The 22279-nt window shown below is 40.3% G+C and overlaps 2 gene segments (V, D, J or C); both read left to right on the top strand.

Moving 5' to 3' along the window:
- LOC115354238 (T-cell receptor beta-2 chain C region-like) overlaps positions 1–14515 on the top strand; it is a 31867-nt gene extending 17352 nt beyond the window's left edge. The window contains 5 exon segments of the C gene segment in view: positions 12730–12785; positions 13199–13525; positions 13637–13666; positions 13874–13980; positions 14225–14515. Coding sequence covers positions 12730–12785; positions 13199–13525; positions 13637–13666; positions 13874–13980; positions 14225–14251 — 547 coding nt within the window.
- Positions 2866–3811, top strand: LOC115354240 (T cell receptor beta variable 13-like). The segment is given in 2 exon segments: positions 2866–2972; positions 3165–3811. Coding segments are annotated over 2 exon segments (366 nt in total).
- Positions 14516–22279: the final 7764 nt, after the last annotated feature.

Here is a 22279-nt window from a genome sequence, read left to right on the forward strand (position 1 = left end):
AAGCTGCACTGTTTGTTGCCTGTTGTAAATCAAGTGAGACAACTTTATTTATCCAGTTTGTTTTGTATTGAAGAGAGGGGTAGGTGATATAAAGATCTCTGCTTCCTGCTCCTTTTTGTTCGTGGAACATGTAAAAATATTTTGAATCAAATGTTTATAAGAATGCATTTTCTTTGATTTGTAAACACCAGAATGAACAAAATCAGTGAGAATGAGTGAATGAATAATTTGATCAGGATCCGACCTTCACAAACTCTGAAAGCAAACAGTTCAGTGTGTGTGCTTGAAGAAATGTCCACTAGGGGCAACAGGATGGTGTCTTGTATGTTTCTGCTTGTGTGGAAATCAAAGTTTGGAGCTCTTCACCTCATTTGTGTGAAACAACAACGACCATGAAAGGTATTCACAGCCTCTCCTTCCCTGTTTTGCTGCTCCTCCTGGCAGGTGAATGATTCAAGATCACTCAGCAGCAAATTTGGATTATCAAACAATCTGTTGTTTGTCCTTCTGTTATTATTTTGTTTTGGACTTCATTTTTACACCACATGTGGTATGAACCTAATGGTATCACATGGTTCACATTTCTTCCCCTGCTGCTTGATGCAAAGCTCTCTGGGTTGTGTTTTGTATAAATGACTAGATAATTGTGTGATTGTGCTCTTCATTCTTTCATTTGTCTTCCTTTCTTCATTTTGTTCACCTTGTTCTGCTCCTTCCCAGCTCGTGTCTCTGTCAGAGGAGTTTTGTGCAGCAGCTCTGTCCTCCAGACCCCGGCAGCGCTGCAGAGGACTGTCGGGGGAAACGCCAACTTCAGCTGCAGCCACAAAGTCTCTGAGGTCTTCTACCTTTACTGGTACCGACAACGGCAGCATGGTGAACCACTCATCTGCATAGGGTACCTCTATTCCAAAAACATCAACATCGAGTCCGGTTTTAAGCACAGGTTCACACTGCGTGGAGATTCAACAAAGCACAGTTACTTAGAGATCCACGACCTCAGCAGAGAGGACAGAGGAGAATATTTCTGTGCTATCAGACAGCACAATGACACAAACAGCCTGTCTGCTGACACAAAACCTCCCACTCTGACACTCTGCACATTTTTCTCTAACAAATTGAACCCTGTCACTCAGTAGCTCACACAATAATGAGAATTACCATTTGTAGCTCTCTAATCCCATTGTAATTTGTATTTTAGCATTTCAGCAGTGTGCTTTTCATTTTCAGAAAACAAGTCGGGTCAAAGACGGTGAGGAGGAAGAGTCATGACTTGAAAATCAAAACACTGCAGTCGTTGGTTCTGCTCTGTGTTAAAAAATAATAATAATAAGCTCCATTATGAGTGTTGGAGCTGTTTTCATGAATATTAATGACAGAACTAGATCTTCAGGCAAGTCCCAGTTCAACAGAGCAGAACATGGTGAGAGTGAAACATATCAAACACAAGTGCATGCAGAACTACAAAAACCCCTCTCAAAGCTTGGAGCTCCAGTCTGCTCTCTCTCTTAGGTGCTGTCTTTGGTGTCGTTGCTGCTGCAGATATTCTGACGTCATTTCCTCTCCCACTTGTCTCAGCTGAGAGCTCACCACATTTTGAACTTCAGTTTTCTTTCCTCAAGTCAAAATGATCCCAGCCCTCATCACCTTGACCTTCTCTGTGATTTGGGCTGCAGGTAAAGCTAATATCTACCCTTCGAAAGCTGTTACACACACACACACACACACCGACATCAGAAATCCGAATTATTAAATGACATCAGTGTTAAATTTTCCTGGTTTTAAAGGTTGAATTACAATAAAGGGATGCAGTTTTCTGAACTCACTCATCATATCCACATTACAGATGATTGTTGATCAAAAATCTCTTATGTTTAATTATGTTATGAAAGCACCAATAGTCATTCCTGCATTGTCACATTATTGATATTGGGGTATGATGTCAAGGAACTCCTTTAAAAATAATTTAAACATAATTGAGGTAGGTTAAGATTTTGTGAAATTTGATTTTTGCTATATCAAACAGCCAATGCAAATACACAGAAAGTTTGTGAAAGATTATATTCATCCAACAGGTGGAGGCACAGTACATTTTATAAGGCTTTTATCAAGAGGTGTGGTGATGAGTTAACACCTCCCCACCCCAGCCTCCCCACTCTTCTTCTCTCACAGCAGCTCTGTATCTTCCTGAAAGCAGCTCTCAACAATGTCTTCATCCATGTACACATTTGGGATCCTCTTCATCTGGTTTCCATGTAAGATCTCAGATTTCAACACAATTCACTTCAGAAATCAATGTCAAGCCTTTGTTCAGTATGTTAAACATGAAGACTGTAAAGATATAATCTCCTTGTCTGTTCCACATCAATAACATTTTAATGAAAATCTGCTTTCTCTACAGGTCAGGTGAGGAGTGTCACGTTTCAGCCAACTCGTCCACAGATTGTGAAGGAGGGCACTAAGGTCACTATCAGCTGCAGCCATGATGACAGTAGCTATCCACAGATGCTCTGGTACCAGCAGAAAGAAGACAATCACTCACTGACGCTCATTGGGTATGGATATGCAAACAGCGCCCAAAACTACGAGGGTCAGTTTGAAAAGCAGTTTGAGCTGACAAGAGTAGACACACTGAGAGGAGCTCTGATCGTTCGCTCAGCAAAACCATCAGACTCGGCTGTGTATTTCTGTGCTGCTAGTACACAGTGATGTGGTTTAATGACACTCCCTCACTGAAAACTCTATTGTGAAACAAGACAGGAGCCAGAGGAGGTGCAAGCAGAACAAGTGGGTGGAGTAAAGGAGGACTGAAATAGAAGGAAAGGAGCACAGTTATATGTCATTTGACCTGTAATAAGTGTCACAACCAGAGTAATGTACAGGCTCTGATTTCATTACACATTATGATTATCAATAAGATATGGTGACAATGGTAGCTTTACACACACTTGGAGTTTTACTGCTCTTGCTGACACGTAAGCCTCACTTGATTTTAGCCTGATTTTTATCTTATCTTGTTGTCTCTGTTCTAATTTGCACATAAAATCCTCTGTGTGTATTGAAGACACTGATACTAACACTTGAGGTTCACTGCAGTGATCCAAGTTGCTCTGTTTTCAATTTAAACTCTTTGTGTCAACCTCAACCAGAATCTGCTTTCTTCACAGGGAACGTGGAGAACATCTCCGTCCAGCAGTCTTCATCCCAACTCATCCAGGAAGGGACGGAGGAGCTCACCATCACCTGCAGCCATGATGACAGCAGCTATTACACAATGCTCTGGTACCAACACAAGCAGAGCAGTCAGTCTATGAGCCTCATCGGGTTTGGAGTCAACACCGGCAGCCCCAACTACGAGGGTCGGTTTGAAGAGCGATTCAAGCTGACGAGAGAAAACACACTGAAAGGAGCTCTGATCATTCACAAAGTGAACCTGTCAGACTCGGCTGTGTATTTCTGTGCTGCCAGCACACAGTGATGTGGTTTAATGGAAGTGCTGAACAAGAAACCAGATATCACTCAAACTAATGACAGCTGCTGCTCAGGGTTTAGGGCTTTAGATGTTTAACTGAAGAGTTGATGGAAACAGTTTCTTAAAGGCAGATCAGTTTATGTTTTTGCAACTAAATGTGGCCGATATTGAACTATAATTGAATAACCAATATCGGCTAGTTAGTGTTGCCCACGACCAACAACTGCAGATTCCTCCCTGGCATGAAAACAGTCCATAAATCTTGCCTGAAATTCTATTTTTTGCACATTTTAATCATTCATTTAATGGCTTGCAATACTGTCTTCATTACAAATGAGCCAATAAAACAAGAAAAATCAGACTTTACTCTGAAAGAATGTGTTTGTAATTTGTCACCACCAGACAAAAGCACAAATAAACATCTCTGTGAAAAGTTTTCCATTTATTTACCACTAAAAACAAGAGGTATCTGCCCTCTCTGCCATTCATTTCAAGTGTCATACAAAAACATCATGTCTGCCAAATGCACGTGAGCCAGCTCAGAGGAAACGTGAGGTCATGTGATCTCTTGTCTCCTCTGAAGGAGTGATTTGTGAGTGATGTGTGTCTTGGCGTCATTCAGCTGGGGGAAGGCTCATCGATAACATGCTGCTCACAGTCCTGTATCTGTCCTGTCTTTTACACTCAGGTGGGTTCTGCACATTCATTCATAAGCAGACACACTGCTGTGTCGTTCACCCGAGTACACTCAGTCCCATTTTCACATCACATATTTGTGGGATCTTACAGAGGTGGGACGTCCTGAAACTTTATCCTCCATGTGCTGCAGGTCTGGCTGCTGCCCCAGTGGTTCTTCAATCTGGAGAACAAACGTCCCACCCAGGAGTCACAGTGACCTTGGGGTGCGGCATGGCTCCAGGGTTCAGCATGTCCAGCTACACCATGCTCTGGTACCGACAAACCCTCTACGGGACGCCCATAGAGTACCTCACATATGAGTATGAGAAAGTTGTGGGTCGCTTCAAAGCATTTCTGGATGCACCAAACAACAACTTCTCCCTGGAAATCACTAAGCTGCTCCTGAATGACAGCGGCACCTACTACTGTGCTGCCAGTCACAGTGCTGCACACAGGCCACACTGTCATACAAATAGCAAGGCTGCAGGCCCGTCGATCCCAGATGGCTCACAGGCAGGAAGGAGCTGTGGCTCACTTGGTTTTAACACTAAACTGTTTGGATTTAACTGTCAGAGAGCAGATGTCACCACGAAACTGGTGGTGATACAGCCTGGTGTGTTCACATCCACACAGCTCATGTCTCATGTTAGATTCATGTTTTGGCTCAATACTGGGCTGCCATTCAATATCAGCAGCCAAATAAACCTCTTCTCTGCTTTTTCTGGAGCTGAATGTTGGGGGAACCTTAAGTTCAAATATATTCATGTTACAATGCACATATTACACACTGTACAGGCTTACATAGTGGTATTCTGTGAAAAAAAGTCTCACACAAGATACCCACAGTAAGACATCCACCAAAAATTTCACTTTCTCTCACAAAATGGTTCACAACATCAACAACCTGATCAACAACCTCATGCCTGTTGAATTTTAGGCCTGAAAAGTGACTCCTTCATGACTTCAACCTGAACGTAGTGCACAAACAGTCAAAATGCAGACTGCTTTAAAATTAACAAGACCAAAGAATGAAAAAAGAAATAGTGGTGTACTTCTCTCCCACTGAAAATGCAAACAGCAGCGTCTCAGTTCAGTGTTGTTCCTGTAGCAGAAAGCTGATCAGCTTTGATCAGTGCACAGGTGCCAACATGGTAAACAAAGTTGTCTGTCCCACAGTTTTATTGCCCTGTAACCACATCTGTCTCTCTCTGCTCTCACTCCTTTCTTTTACATGCTGTGATTATTTGGGCAGCCCACAGACCCTTGTTCAGGGGCAAGCTTTAGGGGTTTGTGCCCGCCCTCATCATCAGCTGGGCCCGCCCTGAATGAAAAGTGACAAAAAGCTTTTTTTTTTTTTGTTTTCTTTTTTTTTCTCGACACGAAACGTTGTACTAATGTCCCTATAAGTAAAATCCTCTCTCTCTCTCTCTCTCTCTCTCTCTCTCTCTCTCTCTCAAGTTAAATCTCCATTACATTAAATCTCTGTGATGAAGCCCAGCCTATTCTGCATCTTATTGGCTTACCTGATATTACTTTAACCAATTGAACACCTCTTGCCTAAAACCTGACCAATCCCAACCAAGGAATGCACCGTTCATGTTCGCGTGCCGCGCAAGGGAGGGGAGTGAGTTCGGGAGAGACTTAACATTAGTCTGTTAAAAACTTGATCGGAGTGAATTAATTACAAATATGGATGCCAAACATTTTTTTAATTATTTTAGCATGAACAATGCCGGCCGCTTAGCTGTGAGTGAGCCCTAAAGAGGCAGGGAATAAACATTTGAAGTTGGTTGGCTATAACGCGAGATTACAGTGACGGTCTGGACTTCATTTAGTTTTCTGTCAGCTAGCTAGCTAGTAGCTACAGACACCACAAAGCTACACTATGTCTAACGTTAGCTCTAAAATGACTGTGTGGCTGAAAAGACAATGAAGCCTGACCTGACCTGCTAGCTTCCAGGCAGAAGGTAGGCTTATCTACTTTGCTACACTGACTAGGAGCTTGGCTAGCTAAGATGTTTTGGTCTGCCCTCTCTGGTTGTTTTCTAGACATCGTGATTCCCCAAACTTGAATAAATACCACACATAGCAACGCAAAACTGCTCAGCTAGATCAATCATGTTGTAACTAGAATATCCGCTGGAAAAAAATATTTCTTTCATGGACTGATAGTTATACTTCTGCCGACTTCTCAGTCATTTTTAAGCCAACAGATGCCGTGACAACGACTCACCAACACAGCTGATCTTTATCTACAACCAACTTATATTAACAGTTATATTTAAATATAGGCTACTGCTTTCCAGTGTCAGCGCCAGAACAAACATCTACCTTTTCATAAACTCACTGGCAGATGTTTTATGTCAGCTGGGGGTGTGTCACTCCAATTTAACGTTTGCTCCGATTAATGTGGCTAAGCAGCAAAAGTAAAGACAGTAAGCAGTAACATTAAGGCTGAAAAGTTACATAATTTCAACCCCACCTTTAGGGGCTTTTGCTAATCACCTTTTCAGGTTATTATCTATTTACCTCTGAAATAAAGACAACAGTTTTCACAAATGTGTTGATTTATTAAATGTTGTTAAATATTAAATATAAATGATTTAATTAATTTGTCAACAAATTGACAAATTAATCAAATCAGTGGCCTAGGACACTCATAAAGACTAAACAAATTAAAAACGATTAATAGGCTAATTAATAAGTGATAACATTAAGGCATTAATAACAAGAACAAAGTTATAGCCTGCACATCTCCGTGGAAAATCTTACAGGTACTGTCCGTGGTGCTGAATCTGCCACAGCAGTTACTGTCCGTGGTTCTGAATCTGCCTCCGCGGGTACTGTCCGTGGTGCTGAATCTGCCTCAGCAGGTTCTGTCCGTGGTGCTGAATCTGCCTCAGCGGGTACTGTCCGTGGTGCTGAATCTGCATCAGCGGGTACTGTCCGTGGTGCTGAATCTGCCTCAGCGGGTACTGTCCGTGGTGCTGAATCGGCCACAGCAGGTTCTGTCCGTGGTGCTGACTCTGCCTCAGCAGGTTCTATCCGTGCTGCTGAATCTCCTGAGGCATTTCATTCTCTTTATCATAGAAATTAAAGTTCCATAAAATTCACGGAGGATCTTGTTTAGCTCTTCTTTCCTTACAGTTGAGAAATCAGCTGTTTGCCAGGTGTTTTCAGGTAGTCTTGTAGACATTTGACGGCCCAAGACGTTGACCGGGCCGTACTGGCTTAATTTCTTGACCTCTCCAGCTGATCCAGCTCTTCACTCGTCACTCTCGCGTATCTTGGCTTTTTTCTGTTCTGTCTTGTCTTCCTCGTTCAGCCATTCATCCAAACGTAGGTCGCCAAATAAATCAAAATTGACAACAAAATGGTCCATTATGCAGGCTAACAAAGTTGACAGCAGTCAGCGGCTTTTGATGCGGGTTTCAGTGAAACGTTTCATGTTGCCATGGAAACCACACAGACTCAGGCAATAAGATATAGGCGGAGTAATATTTTAAGTGATGAGGTATTTTTCATTTGAGCACGGCTACCCGTGCTGTCATGCTCATTTGAGCACATTCTAAACGTCTGATTGACCAATCAGATTGCTCAGTCGGATCTACATGTAATGCAATTTGAGTTCTGCTGCATTAATTGACCCTTGGCCATTCAAAGGACCCCACCGCACGTTACTGTCTGTCTGTCTGTCTGTCTGTATGTCTGTCTGTCTGTCTATCTATCTATCTATCTATACAGACAGACAGGCATAAAGAGAGACACAGACAGACAGATAGACAGAGACACACAGACAGACAGACAGACAGACAGACAGACAGACAGACAGACAGACAGATAGATAGATAGATAGATAGATAGATAGATAGATAGATGACACATGAAAGTTTAATTAGAGAGATTTAGAGGACAACTTGAAGAGGTTATCATACACTGACCTCTACAGGCTGCATGTGACATTACATATGAGTTAAAAAAAAAAAAAATCTGAGTGCATTCAAAGGTAAAATGTCAAAAGTTCAGCCTGTCACAAAAGTGAAGTGTCACTTAGTGGATAGGAACAGAAATGAAGTGTTCACATTTTGGTTTCATTCACATATAAGTCACTAAGTTGATGCAGGGGAACTGTGACAAAACACTTCAGTTAATCATCAATCGCAATTCATTAATCACAATGAGAAGAATTTGAATTTAAAACAGAGGCTTCACACAGAGAGACAGTAAAGTCATGGTGCTTCATAATGCAGTGGGAGAAATAAATGGGACAAAAAATATGAACTCACTGGAGTTATTGTCACAACAGTAAACCAAATAAATCCAACTAAAACATGACAATTCAAAGGAAATACAGTATTTTGTTACATTGGTACAATTTATTGGAACAGTTTACAGAGAATAAACCTGAATAAAATGAACAGGCTGTTGTGGCAAAACTCAAAATTGAAAAGCTTGATGCAACGAAGTCATGGTCAAGTTCAAGTCAATTATTTTTTTAAAAGGACATTAGTGTCTCGCACTTCTAGTAATGACATTATAACAAAAGACACATGATAAAAATGCCGCTCTAGATGGGTCTGCAACATAATAAAAACTGTCAATGTGATCAACCCTTAAAAGATTAAATAATATCACAGTATCATATTAATCAACAATCATGAACTCAAAATTGTCACATTCTTCTGTGATGATTGTAATAACTCAACTCATCACTCTTATTATTTTATGACGTATATGATCATTACTCTGTATTATTACATGATTAGTTACAAATGTTTCAATCATAATGGTGTCATGATGTCTAGTTCATGTAATATTGTCTTTTGTGACGCATCACTTTAGTAGTTAGTTCAGTTAGTTCCTCATAGTTAGTTATTACGTGATTTATATATAAAAAAAATGATTCAAACATTAGGTTGTTGTAATTTCTATAGTTAATGTAATAATAGATGTCTTTGATGTTATACAGATTGGATGAAATTTCTGAGCTATTTTATGTTTGTTTTCTCTCATTAGTTGCGGCTCCAGATGAGTAAAGAGGCAGTTTTGGGGTTGGACTCAGTGTCACATCTCTCAGTGTCCTCGGCGCCTCGTGTCCCAGCTGCACTTCACTTCTAACTGGATGGGATAAAGAGGTGTGACCAGCAGAGCTGTCACTTCCTCTGTGCTGCTACAACAAAACACCAACACACAAGCTTTCCCTTTGCTTCCCTCCCTCTTGCTTCTTTTCTTAGCTCTCACAGAAGTAGCAGCAGTCAGGTTGGAGCCCGTTCAGCCGCCAGTAACCCCGGCCTGCACAGCTGCTCTCAGAGACACACAGAGAGATGGAGGCTGAGATATGGAGGAGCCGGGTGGGGGTGGGAGAGCCCACAGACGCACACAGACTTCAGGTTTTTGTATGATGCTTTTTCACCGTGGGGACAGGGGGCCACGGTGATACAATCCTATAGAGCCGCTGTACAAAAACCTCCTCCCATTCACATGCATAGTGTAGAGCGCTGCATGGAGCTTGGGATGCATTTTACAGGGGAAAACATGAATATTCTGAGGGCGTAAAGGATGCCACTCAGCTGGGGGAGTGTAATGTCCACTTTGATGGGGACATTTGACTGGAATACATTTTCAAAACATGTTAAAGTCATATCTGCTTCATTTGGATGTTTGATTCATTCATGTTGACAAAACAGCACAACTTGGACATGATGAAGCTCTGCTGAAAACATTTTTGACCAATGGATTATAAAACAGTATCTGAATGTGGCATTGAGGGCTGTTTCTGGAGAGTTTTGTGACTTTTTGTCAGAGGAGGCAGTCAGTGTGACACTGGAACTCAGGCCTTCTTTGGAAGTGGAACAAAACTCACAGTTTTGGGTAAGTCCCAGCTCTCCCAGGTTCAGGTCACTGAGACAAAATTGAAATTGTGAAAATGTTTGCCTGATGAGGAGGGAATGATGTGAAGTGATGAAAAAGATGAACTATTTAGTTTAACCAAGAGCACTGTGAACTACAACAACCCTGCTTACTTTGGCCAAGGAACCAAGCTGACAGTTTTAGGTAAATATTTCTGTCTCATATTGCCTTAAAACCTCAGGATCAAAGAAATAATTTGTAAAAAACATGAATGTCCTGAGATAATTCTGGTAGAGAACGGCAAAAGAGAATCTTGCTCAGTATTACAGCACTGTGATACTAACAGCGAAGCTTACTTTGGAAGTGGAACAAAACTCACAGTTTTAGGTAAGTCCCAGTTCTCCCAGGTTCAGTTCAGTGGCACAAACCTGAAACTGTGAAAATATTAGACTGACAATGAGAGAAGAATCAGTGGCCACAAAAAAGATGAAGTATTTAGCAGAACTGAGAACACTGTGACCAACACTGAACCTGCTTACTTTGGCAAAGGAACCAAGCTGACAGTTTTAGGTAAATATTGCAGTTTGATCATGAAATTTGTTAAGTTTCATATTGTCACAGAACCTCAGAGTGAAAAGAAAGATTTGCCAAATGTCCCAAGATAATTCTGGTAGAGAATGACAGAGGAGAATCGTGCTCAGTATTTTGACGCTGTGATAACCAAGCAGAAGCTTACTTTGGAAGTGGAACAAAACTCACTGTTTTGGGTAAGTCCCAGCTCTTACATTCAGCCAAACATTTTCACTGTTTCAGCAAAGTTGAACTGGTGAAAATGTTTGGCTGACAATGACAGAAGAATCAGTGGACATGGAAAACATGAGTATTGAGCTGAACTGTGAACACTGTGAACACTCAGCCTGCTTACTTTGGCAGTGGAACCAAGCTGACAGTTTTAGGTAAATATTTCTGTTTGATATTGAATTTTTAGCAAGTTTCACATTATCAAAGAAGCTGGGTATGAAAAGAAAGATTTGTAAAAAGTCCAAAGATGCTGGCGGTAGAGAATGACAGAGGAGATTCATGCTCAGTATTTATGCACTGTGACAATGCCAACAAAGCTTACTTTGGAAAAGGAACAAAACTCACTGTGTTGGGTAAGAAGAGGCTCACGAGCAAAGAATAATGATAAAAAGGCCTGTTTCTCTGAGTTGAAGCAGCAGTGTGAGAAACTTGTTTGGATCTTTCTAGTTGTAGTTCTGCTCAGCACTTTTTGATGTTAAGCTTGCACACTGTGCCAATTACAAAGCACACTTCGGCCAAGGGACAAAACTGACTGTTCTTGGTGAGTCAGACGGCAAATTTTCTTCTTCTCAGTCCACCAAGAAATGAAGTAAAATCCATGTGAACCTGACAGCTCAGATGTTAATGCAAACAGTTTTGTCTTGCATCAAACTCTAGAAACAGGCTGTAACACCACAGATGCTGGTTTGGTTAGAAGAGAGCGATTAAATTAAAAATACAGAAATGAAAATCCATCGATAACAAATGGGAAAAGTAAAAGGAGCACTTTGAGCTGATTTGAGCTCTGATGGAGCGCACTGTGCCTCTGGTTATGAGGCTCACTTCGGTGGAGGAACCAGGTTAACTGTCTTAGGTGAGAAATCAAACACAAAGTTTAAAATATGAAAATATTGTTGAGGAATCATCTTGAAACACAGATTTGACTTCTTGTGGACTAAAGTGAAGACGCTCCGAGGCTCGACTGACACTTTGCCTTCACTGATGAATCCTAGTGACTGAAACAAAAAGCAAAAATAAGAACTTAAATTAGCTTTGTATAAAAAAGACACATTTACTAATACAGGAGATTAGAAGGTACATGTCAGTGGATGTTGGCTTGCAGCAGATGACATTGGAGGTCTTCACAGGCCAAAGTGTGACAAAGTCAGATTATTTTCAAAGTGGAAGCCCTGAATAAGAGAAGCAGCAGGAAGAGTTTTTGTCACAGTCCAAACGCTCTGTGTTCCTACACTGAAGCTCATTTTGGAGCTGGAACTAAACTCACTGTTTTAGGTAAGAAAATCCTCAACAAAATCTGACAGAGTGAATTTCACAGACTATTCATGTGTATGAAGTGAACAGGCCATGCTGAGAAAATAGTTTTTGATATTTTATTTGACGGTGGTGCAGGTAGGTGACCTCTTTTTAAACTGGGAAAGAAGTTCTGGCTGAAGTTGGTTTGTTCCAGTACCAGAGGAATAACAAGCGCTGTCGATGTTGAGCAGCAATAAGACATTTGGCTCTGCGCCCAGATTATTGCTCTCATAGAAACTTCTTATCATCTCTGTGAACGGCTGTGAGCTCCCAGTCAGAGGCTCACTTTGGGAAAGGAACCAAACTTACAGTTTTAGGTAAGGTCAAAACAACTTGATGTCATTCAGTGCTATGTAATACTCCACAGGGTGTAATGGTAAAGTAGGTGGTGTGATGGCTCTTGTGCAAAGTCAGAGTTTAGCTGTTTTTGATGGCCTCATGCTCTCAAATCGACCTTAACTCAAAAGTCCAGTGTTGTGAGGAAATGCCTTATTTTAGTATTTAACACTCTATTCCTCTGTAAAACGTGTACAAAACCAAAGGGTGTCAGTATCTCTCTAAAGTCGAGCAAAACAACAGCCAGTTTACAGCTTTCAGAGCTCACAGGCTGCACAGTTTTTTCTGCTGCCGTGTGTCAGTGTGAACAACTACAACCCTGCTTACTTTGGCCAGGGCACCAAACTGACGGTGTTAGGTAAGAAAATAAGATATTACTCCTAAACGCTGGCCTTGTGAGTTTGCCTGAACTGAAAATGAAGTTGAGAAAAATGTAAGACTAAATATCATTTGAGATTTATTTTAAAGAAAACTTTGGGCTTGTAGAAAAAAAAAAAAAAAACATTTTTCTGATCTAAATGCATAAATGTTGAGCTTGTTATGGTGAAAATGCTATGTTTGCGGAAAGGCTTTAATGTGACTGCTGTAACCTGTAATGCCCATGAGGTTTATGTTTAGCATCAGCAGGTCCTCCTGTGTCATTCTCTACCCTGTTAAAGAAGCTTTTTGTATTTAAAGGTTCAAATGCTTTGAAGTATTCTGTGTCGGTCTGTTTAGGATCTTCAGGAGCGTGAATTTTAATTAAATGTTTTTTGTCTTTTGACCATGCAGAGTATAACGTCACTGCACCAACTGTCAAAATACTTCCACCTTCATCAAAGGAGTGTAAAAACAAGAAGAAGACCTTGGTGTGTGTGGCCTCTGGTTTCTACCCAGACCATGTGAGTGTGTTCTGGCAGATCAGCGGGGAAAATGTCAAGGATGGTGTGGCGACTGACAACAATGCCGTAAGGAAAAACGAGTCCTACAGCATCACCAGCAGGTTGAGGGTCTCGGCCGAAGACTGGCGCTCGCCTGACCGGACTTTCACCTGCACGGTCACCTTCTTTAATGGAACTGGTTACGAACCCCACTCAGACTCTGTTAAGGGCGCTTTAGGTAAGTCCATCTGAAACTCAGAGAGGAAACTTTGTCTTTTTGCGGCGAGAAAACAATGCAATCAGCAACCAAAAACACCTTCACTTGTCTAATGCACTTTTTTTCTTGAAGGTGAAGGTGAAGGAGAAAGCTTCACAAAAGGTAAATCTACTATTGTGCATGATATATACTATATAATATACTATACTGCATCTCCAGGCATTGAAACTGCCTTAATTTTCTAGGTACAAACTAAATAATCATGGTTGTGCACATAAGAATAAAAGCATCAACAGAGTGTTTTTGACATGATTTTCTGTGCAAAGAGTTCTGGTTCTTCTCTCATGTGAAAGTTTCAATTTTCTGCAGAGAACTATGTGAGGACCTCGCAGGCTGGCAAACTCTCCTACGCTGTTTTCCTGGCCAAGAGCAGCTTGTATGCACTCTTCATCACCGCTCTGGTGTGGAAACTTAAGGTTTGTCCCACATTATCTCCAGCATGTACCATGTACCTGTGCCATGTATGCTGGTCTGTACTTATACAGGCTGTAATTTATGTAGTTATACTCATATTAATATCGTGATTGGGAAAGCAGTACAAGAGCTGAAGACAAGACAGACCATCATTAAGTATAAAGTGAAGTGATCCAGGTGGTATTAGTGTTGTTGCTTGTAAAAACTGGATCAGTGAACTTGAATCCTTTTCTGTGTGTTTCACAGAATTCATCTGGGAAGCAGAACAACTGAGAGCTGAGCTGAGGCCTAAACAGACGCATCAGAGGAACTGAGTCTCTTTGTTTCTGTAAATCAAATTAAAAACTGCCTTTTTCACAGAGCTCCAGTGCATTTATACTCAATAATATTCCTGCTGAAATAGATACAGTATATGTAAAGCATGTGAACAGTTTGTTTTTCTGATTTTCTGAATACTTAATCATGCTGTCTGTTTGTGTGTAACTGTGACTTTCTTTTTGCTTAATATTCTACTTAATAAAAGATTTTAAAAGCTTATCTGTGACTCCAGTTTCATTTAAATCTTGACTAATGGGACAAAGTTGAGAATATTGTCTGCAAAGTCAAAATGACTTACTGATTTGTGTTTGTTTGTGTGATATATTTTACGTTAGGGCAACTGAAGGCTACAGTGATTAAAGAAATAATTCCGCTTCAAGTTGTAGATGAAAAATCATTTTCTTCAAATTGATATTATTAGGAAACATATTTACATAGTGTACATGAACCAAACGTACATGAATGGATCTTTTCATCTTTAACACACAGAAATTGACTTGGTGATATTGAACAACATTTTCTTTTTTTTTTTTTTTTTTTTTTGAAGCTAATTCCATTTCTGAAAGTTGAAAGTTGGATGCCTCCCCCCTCCAGCGCTCTCATCTGCCTTCCTGCTCTGAACATCACTTGTTCCAGAGACAGTGGGAGGTATTTTTAGCAGTTTGCCTTTCTTTCTGATTTCTGAGAAATCCACCTTTTGTTGCCCACATACGATCAACAGTTTCCATTTGCTGCAGCAGGCCTCTGCTCATCAGAGCTCTGCAAGCTGCTTCATTTGGCTCAGGACTGGATTTTCCACCAAGTCAAACTGAGAGATGACTAAACTCCCTGTTGATGTTTAGTTAAGAAGTTACATCTTTTTTACACTCATTTGAAGTTACTGAAGTGGCTGTATTTGGGCTGTATTTGCTCATATCTAGCTTTTCCAATCTGCACAAGTGAAAGCTGATTAAATCTATTTTGTTTTAGTGAGTAAAACAACTTGAACCCTTTGCTTGTGTTGCTTGAAGACATTCAGAGGTTAAAGTAAATGTTCAGTAAAGTTCGAGTCACACCACACCTCGCATCAACAGGAAATCAGTGTTTTCATCTGTGTGCAGAAGGAGGCAGAGTGTGTCGGCGGCGAGGAAGAAACTGGGGCTTGAAACCCTGCAGGGGAGCTGAGAGCGACAGCAGAGAAGAGGATGTGGTCGCAGAGCAGCCTGCACATCATTCTCTGTGCTGAGAAACGACAGAGGTGCAACCTTCCACATGACCACAACAAACAGCTCGCACAGGACACCTGTGTCACTGCAACAGCCTTCCACACACACACACACACACACACACTTCAGATATGTGTACAAACAGCTGAGATCCCTCTGGAACAGGAAGAACGCTCCATTTCTGTGTCAACTGAAGCTCCAGCATGAGCACGTCTGCTGCCAATCTGGTGCACAAATCTGCATTTCACATTTTAAGGTTGAACATGTGGCAGATGTAAAAGCTGAGTTTTGATGCAGTCACACAAGTAAACACACTGTCAGGCAGACTGGAGAGAGACACCCACAATCTATTGATAATAAAAGAGTCTATGAGGGTGTTTACATTAAAGTCGGTCACTTCAAATTGTTGAGTTGTTGTTTTGTCGTTTGTCCTGTCAATCATTTCCGTGACAAGCATGTGCAGCAGTGTGTGTCCCTCTTTGAAACATAGCAAAGCAGTTGGTCGATGCGTTTGCCCAAAATGTCTTTTCTCAAAGTATCAAAGCCCATTTTGACCATCTGCAGCCCCAGTGGGAGTCAAACTGAGGAAGAACATTTTCTATTTTCTTGGGCTGTTGCCCTGAAAAACATCTGGAATCAATGGATATCTATGAATCCTAATCCTGACCTTCACGTCACCTGCTGACTTGTTTGTGGAGAAGTTGGAGCCATGACATTCTCTTGGATGACTTCTCTCCCTCCAGTAGAATAAAGATTTTTAGCACCTAACAAAAAACCACAGCAACTCTACTGAAAAGGGCCAGAATTCAAAAATAAAGTTATGAATATTCTTCTTTACTCATTACTTTATGTCCTTATTTTGGTTGACTGAGCATGGTGCTCTTATTTACCCAATAACAGTAAGTGCAATGCAAACACAATCGACATAAATTATATATTTGTATGTTTATGCTGGTTTTTGTTTAGGATCTGACCTGCTATACTGTGGTGCTTCACAGCATCATGACAGGATAAAAGACTGCACAGAGAGGCAGTATTAATTCAGATGATCAAAAATGCTTTAAAAAGTGTTTCAGTCATTAAACCATCTAACCACTTGCATACAGTATATAAACAGGAGGAGGCTATTTATAGATCAGACATTCAGGGACTTTTTGACATCTCCTGGTCTGTAACAGGTCGTCTGTATCACAGCAGAGGGTTAAATATAATAACTTCAACAAATACATCGACAGTAAGTACAGCTGTATCAGTAATAGAGACACTCATTACCAAAAGCAAAAGACAGAAATAGTGGATCCATTATAAAGGTTGACTTTAGAATATAAGAATATATCAGATCCACATGATGACAGGCAGGAGGCTCCTAGTGGCCATCAGTGGTACTGCAGCAAAACTGGAGGGACCAGGAGGGAGACTGAGGAACAAGGCGAAGTTGAAGTGTCATCAAGTCCAAGTGGATGTTTAGTTTTAATAAAAAAAAAAAAAATGACTTATTCCTCGTTCATAATGTAGAATGTGTCTGCATTCACTGTGAGTGTGTCTTTAATATTATGTTAAATAGTAATTCTCTCAGTGCTGCAGAAAGACAGGCTTGAAACAGGATGGTTTGCCTCTTTAAAACATCTCCCTCTCCTCCAAGTGTTGTGCGTCCTCTTGTGGTGCCATGCAGAATGACATGTTGTGTGTTGGGCTCACATCATTTAAGTCATATCATGATTTTATTAGAATATTAAATATTTATATGTATATTTATTAGAATATATAAAAACAAAACAAACAAACAAACAAAAAAAAACACAAATGAATTGTCAATATTTCCATTAAAAAAGCAGTGGTTGTTCTAACAGTACAGCAGATAAGGAACAATTTCACAGGGAGAGAGAGAGCGAGAGAGAGAGAGAGAGAGAGAGAGAGAGAGAGAGAGAGAGAGAGAGAGAGAGAGAGAGAGAGAGAGTTTCTAAAGCATTAAAACAGCGCCATCTATTGTAACAAACTGTACAAGAGTATTTTATGTATTTTTAAAGATAAACACTGGTGTGATGGGAGGTTTTTGTACTGAGGAGCAGTGATACGCAGCACTGTGGTAACTAGCAGCACAGAAGTACACTGCACTGCTGTTCAGGCTGAGTTCCTCAGTTGTTAATGTGCTTGTCTCGCCTTGCCTTGCACCCCCACCAATCTGGACAGTCACCCCAGGCTCAAGATTTGCCTTCCCTCCATATATGTATCCCAGGAGCTGCATTTGTTGATTCTCTAACTGTCTGTACCAGAGGATTTGATTGTAGGTCTGTACATTGTGTGAACAGTTGACTTGGGCTGTTTCTCCTGGCTTCTTGTACATGTCAGCTGGAGTCTGGTGAACTTTGTCGCTGAGAGAGGAACCTGTGGAAAACACATCAACATACAACAACAGGCATCATACAATAGGTGACATGACATGAATTTACTGCTTTTTTCAGTTTCTCAGAAAGCCTGAATTTATATTTGTATTATACAGTATGCAAATGAAATGGCTGCAACAAAGAAGCCTGATGGTGTGCAAATTAAACAATAAGTAGACACCAAATTTATCATTATTACAAGAAAAATTAAAATAAATATTAAAATCTTGTAAATGCAAAAGTAAGCAAACAAACAGTAAATACACACCTTTATACACACATTTATAATTATTACAAGAAAAATTAACAAAACTATTAAAATTAATTTACTGACATTACCTGAAACCAGAAGAGTGTTGAAGGTTATGCTGAGGAATATGAGGATCATGTTGTGTTTTCTGAATATTGGTTAGATTACAGAATGTAATGTGACAGTGTTACGATGTCTTCATCAGTGTAAATGCAGGTGTACTGATGATACCCTCCTCTTTTTCTGAGTCATCCCACACAGAATAATTCACATTGTTTAGGTGGGTGGTGTCATAGCACATCCTCCTCCCTTCAACATTATAGTTTTCTCATCTGCCACGACACCACTGGCTCTGTTTAGTGGGGAGTACAGATATACTACCACCTTGTGAGGAAAAAAAAAAAAAAAAAAAAAAAAAAAACGGAGACGAGCCCTGCTGTCTTTGAAGACTCAAGTGATATCTTAAGCTCATCAAATTACATTAAACTGAAAGCTTGTTACAGGCTCATGAACATTTTTGATGTGTTTAATGCTGTAATAATGTTCATTTTAATACAATCACTTCATAAATGTAGGTGTAATACAAGAAGAGTTGGGTGTATGGGAAAAAGATGTGATGTTTACATGAACAAGCTAAAAAAAAAAAAAAAAAAATCAAACCATACCAGTTTATTCATGTTTTTGACTAAAATAATTTATTAGTGGTCAGGACAAACAGTGAGGTGTCAGTATCAACAGGATATGTCAGAGGCTCATATTCGTCTCCAGTCCAGAGGTTTTTTGTGCAGCTTCACAAATTCACTGTGTCACTGTGGGGCTGAGAGACAGAAATACAAGGCTTTATCTTCTGCTACCAAATCCTTCACTGTCAAAGTCCCACTGACAGCATCAGGCTTGGTCACTGGGAATTTCTCCTCATTAAAGCCAGGTTCATAGTCAGGTATGGTGAACACTATTTGTTTCATTCCTTCTCCTGGGAGCTGTCTGTACCAGTACATCTGATTGTAGGTGCTGTCCTTGGTGTGACTGCAGTCTATAGTTGCAAAGGACACGACTTGTGATCATTTCAACTTTCACTGATCTTTGTTTCCTATCAAACAATTTCAAAAGTAGAGTTAGTTTCCATTTATTCCCTCTTATTTTATATAATTGCAATATCTTGAGAGAATCATTCTGTACTTTACCTGTAATCCAGAGCAGAAACACTGACAAGCTGAGGAGGCCATGTTTGATGATGATGATGCTGTCCATGTTGTGGGAGTCAGACAGCAGCAGAGTCTCATATATGACTGTCAGTACAGTTACAGAGATATGAAGAGCTGTCACAGTGGAGCTCTGTGTGATGTGGCAGCTGGTGGGAGTGTCACAGCATTTTGTGATGAGCTGTGATCCTGTACGCTGCTGGATCAAAATCCACATTGTCAGTCCAACTGACTTTATAGGGGGTGGGGTTTAGTGTTGTATTGCTCCACGCAAAGAAATCTCCCATTATAATCTCTTCTCTGTGTGAGAAGGGAGGCCAGTGTTGGTTAGAATGGGTTGATCCAGGTGCAAGGGGCTGTGAGCTGTAATACAGAGATGGAAAAATGTGTGATGGGAGGTTTTTGTACTGAGGAGCAGCGATACGCAGCACTGTGGTAACTAGCAGCACAGAAGTACACTGCACTGCTGTTCAGTCTGAGTTCCTCAGTTGTTAATGTGCTGGTCTCGCCTTTATTTGCACCCCCACTCATCTGGACAGTCACTCCAGGCTCAAGATTTTCCTTCCCAAAAAATATGTATCCCAGGAGCTGCATTTGTTGATTCTCTGACTGTCTGTACCAGAGGATTGTATTGTAGCTTGGAATATTGTGTGAACAGTTGACTTGGGCTTTTTCTCCTGGCTTCTTGTACATGTCAGCCGGATTCTGGTCAACTTGGTCACTGAGAGAGGAACCTGTGGGAAACACATCAACACACAACAACAGACAACATGCAATTACTGACAAGTCATGAATTTATGTGTGTTTAATGTTGTAAAGACTTGAAATACTAATCTTCACTTTGAGTCTTCAGCGGCTCAAATGCTGCTTTTTTTTTTCCAGTCAGGCTTGAATTTATCTTTCAGCCGTTAAACTATGCAGCTACAGTGACTGCACTACTGAAGCTTGACTGTAAACAAATCAAATTAATGTCTTAAAATACTTTAAATGTCATTACCTGACACCAGAATAGTGTTAAAGGTTATGCTGAAGAAAATGATGATCATGTTGTGTTTTCTCAGTGGACAGATAAACTGCAGAATGTAAGATCCCAGTCTTGTTGATATGAATTATAATACCTTCATCAGTGTATAGACAAGTGTAATGCTTATACCCTCCTCTTTTTCTGTGTAAAACCACTTATTAACATATTACGCATTTGGTGGGTGGTGTCATCCACACCCTCCTCCCTTTAACATTGTTTTTTCAACCATCACTTTACCAGTGGCTCTAAATGGGTGTGAGTGATGAAACACTGCCACCTTATGAAGGGAAGAACTTCAAATAAATTCAAAAATGTTTTAAAATCCAATCAAAATCCTTTATTCATGAACTTGCATATAATTATAATGCTGTTTTTTTTTTTTTTTTGTTGTTGTTTTTTTCAGAAATAATGCTTTTTAGTTTAATACTTTAATTACCGTATGTTGACCTTGATATAACTGCTTCCTTGTACTTGTAATAATTACTATGTTATTGAGTTTTGTTGTTTTTTACACAGTTTAATTACATGATGTTCACACTGACAGCTGTCAGTATCACAACATGTTTTTTCTTTGGAAATTTCATTAATTTGATTGCTCAGCAATATTTGTTATATATTGTTCCTCTTTTGGCATCAGAATTGTAAATTTCCAGTCCCCATAGGTGGAATTGAGCAAAATGCCATAAAGAGACACAAAATTTGAAAAAAGACTACAAAAAGTGTGCAAGGACAGTTTTTTTTTTCCTCCTTCCAAATTTTTTTTTCTTTTTTTTTTTCATAAATATAATCAAATTTAAAGACGCATAAAGTAAAATCAGAATGTCAGCTATCAGCAGCTGTCCATCAGAGACATTAGTATCAGTACTGGTTTTAAAAATACACACCGGCCAAATCCTTATTTTGTGTGTGCAACAGCCCACATTGATACTGAATTAATTCATGGGAGCCAATATTCTGTGTAGCAGTTGACATCACTGCAAACATCTCATTTTATATGCATCATTCTTGACACACAAATACCTGTATAAGCATGGATAGTATTTTGAATATTACAGTAACAGCTAAGCTTCCATCAGCCACTATAACACAAAGTAAATATGACATGTTTGATGATGATACTGTCTATGTGGAAGTCAAAAGCCTGTTGTGATGTGAAATCACAGCATTTTGTATCTCAGCATTTCATCACCAGAATCAACTTCCACTTTTTGCTGCTATATGAAAATTTACATTGTGCCAGAGGGCCAAGTAGACCCCAAAAGCAGACACAAAGACAAAAGTTTAGGTTAAAGAGTCTTGACTGAAATAATTTGAAGGATTAAGCAGGAGGATTTGGCCCAGGCTGGCAGAGGAGAAGGTTGAGATGAGATTAAAACTGCACACTGTGGACGCTGGGTTACGGGTGAGGCTGGCACCTGCTGGATGAACAGGTAAGGGGAGCTTTGCAGACACCACTCAGAAAGCCATGTTTGATGATGATGATGATGATGATGATGATGATGATGATGATGATGATGATGATGATGATGATGATGATGATGATGATGCTGTCCATGTTGTGGAAGTCAGAGAGCAGCAGAGTCTCATATATGACTGTCAGTACAGTTACAGAGATATGAAGAGCTGTCACAGTGGAGCTCTGTGTGATGTGGCAGCTGGTGGGAGTGTCACAGCATTTTGTGATGAGCTGTGATCCTGTACGCTGCTGGATCAAAATCCACATTGTCAGTCTAACTGAGTTTATGGGGGGTGGGGTTTAGTGTTGTGTTGCTCCATGCAAAGAAATCTCCCATTATAATCTCTTCTCTGTGTGAGAGGGGAGGCCAGTGTTGGTTAGAATGGGTTGATCCAGGTGCAAGGGGCTGTGAGCTGTAATACAGAGATGGAAAAATGTGTGATGGGAGGTTTTTGTACTGAG

The sequence above is a fragment of the Myripristis murdjan genome, chromosome 22, assembly GCF_902150065.1.
Source record: "Myripristis murdjan chromosome 22, fMyrMur1.1, whole genome shotgun sequence".
In the NCBI taxonomy this organism is placed as follows: domain Eukaryota; kingdom Metazoa; phylum Chordata; class Actinopteri; order Holocentriformes; family Holocentridae; genus Myripristis; species Myripristis murdjan.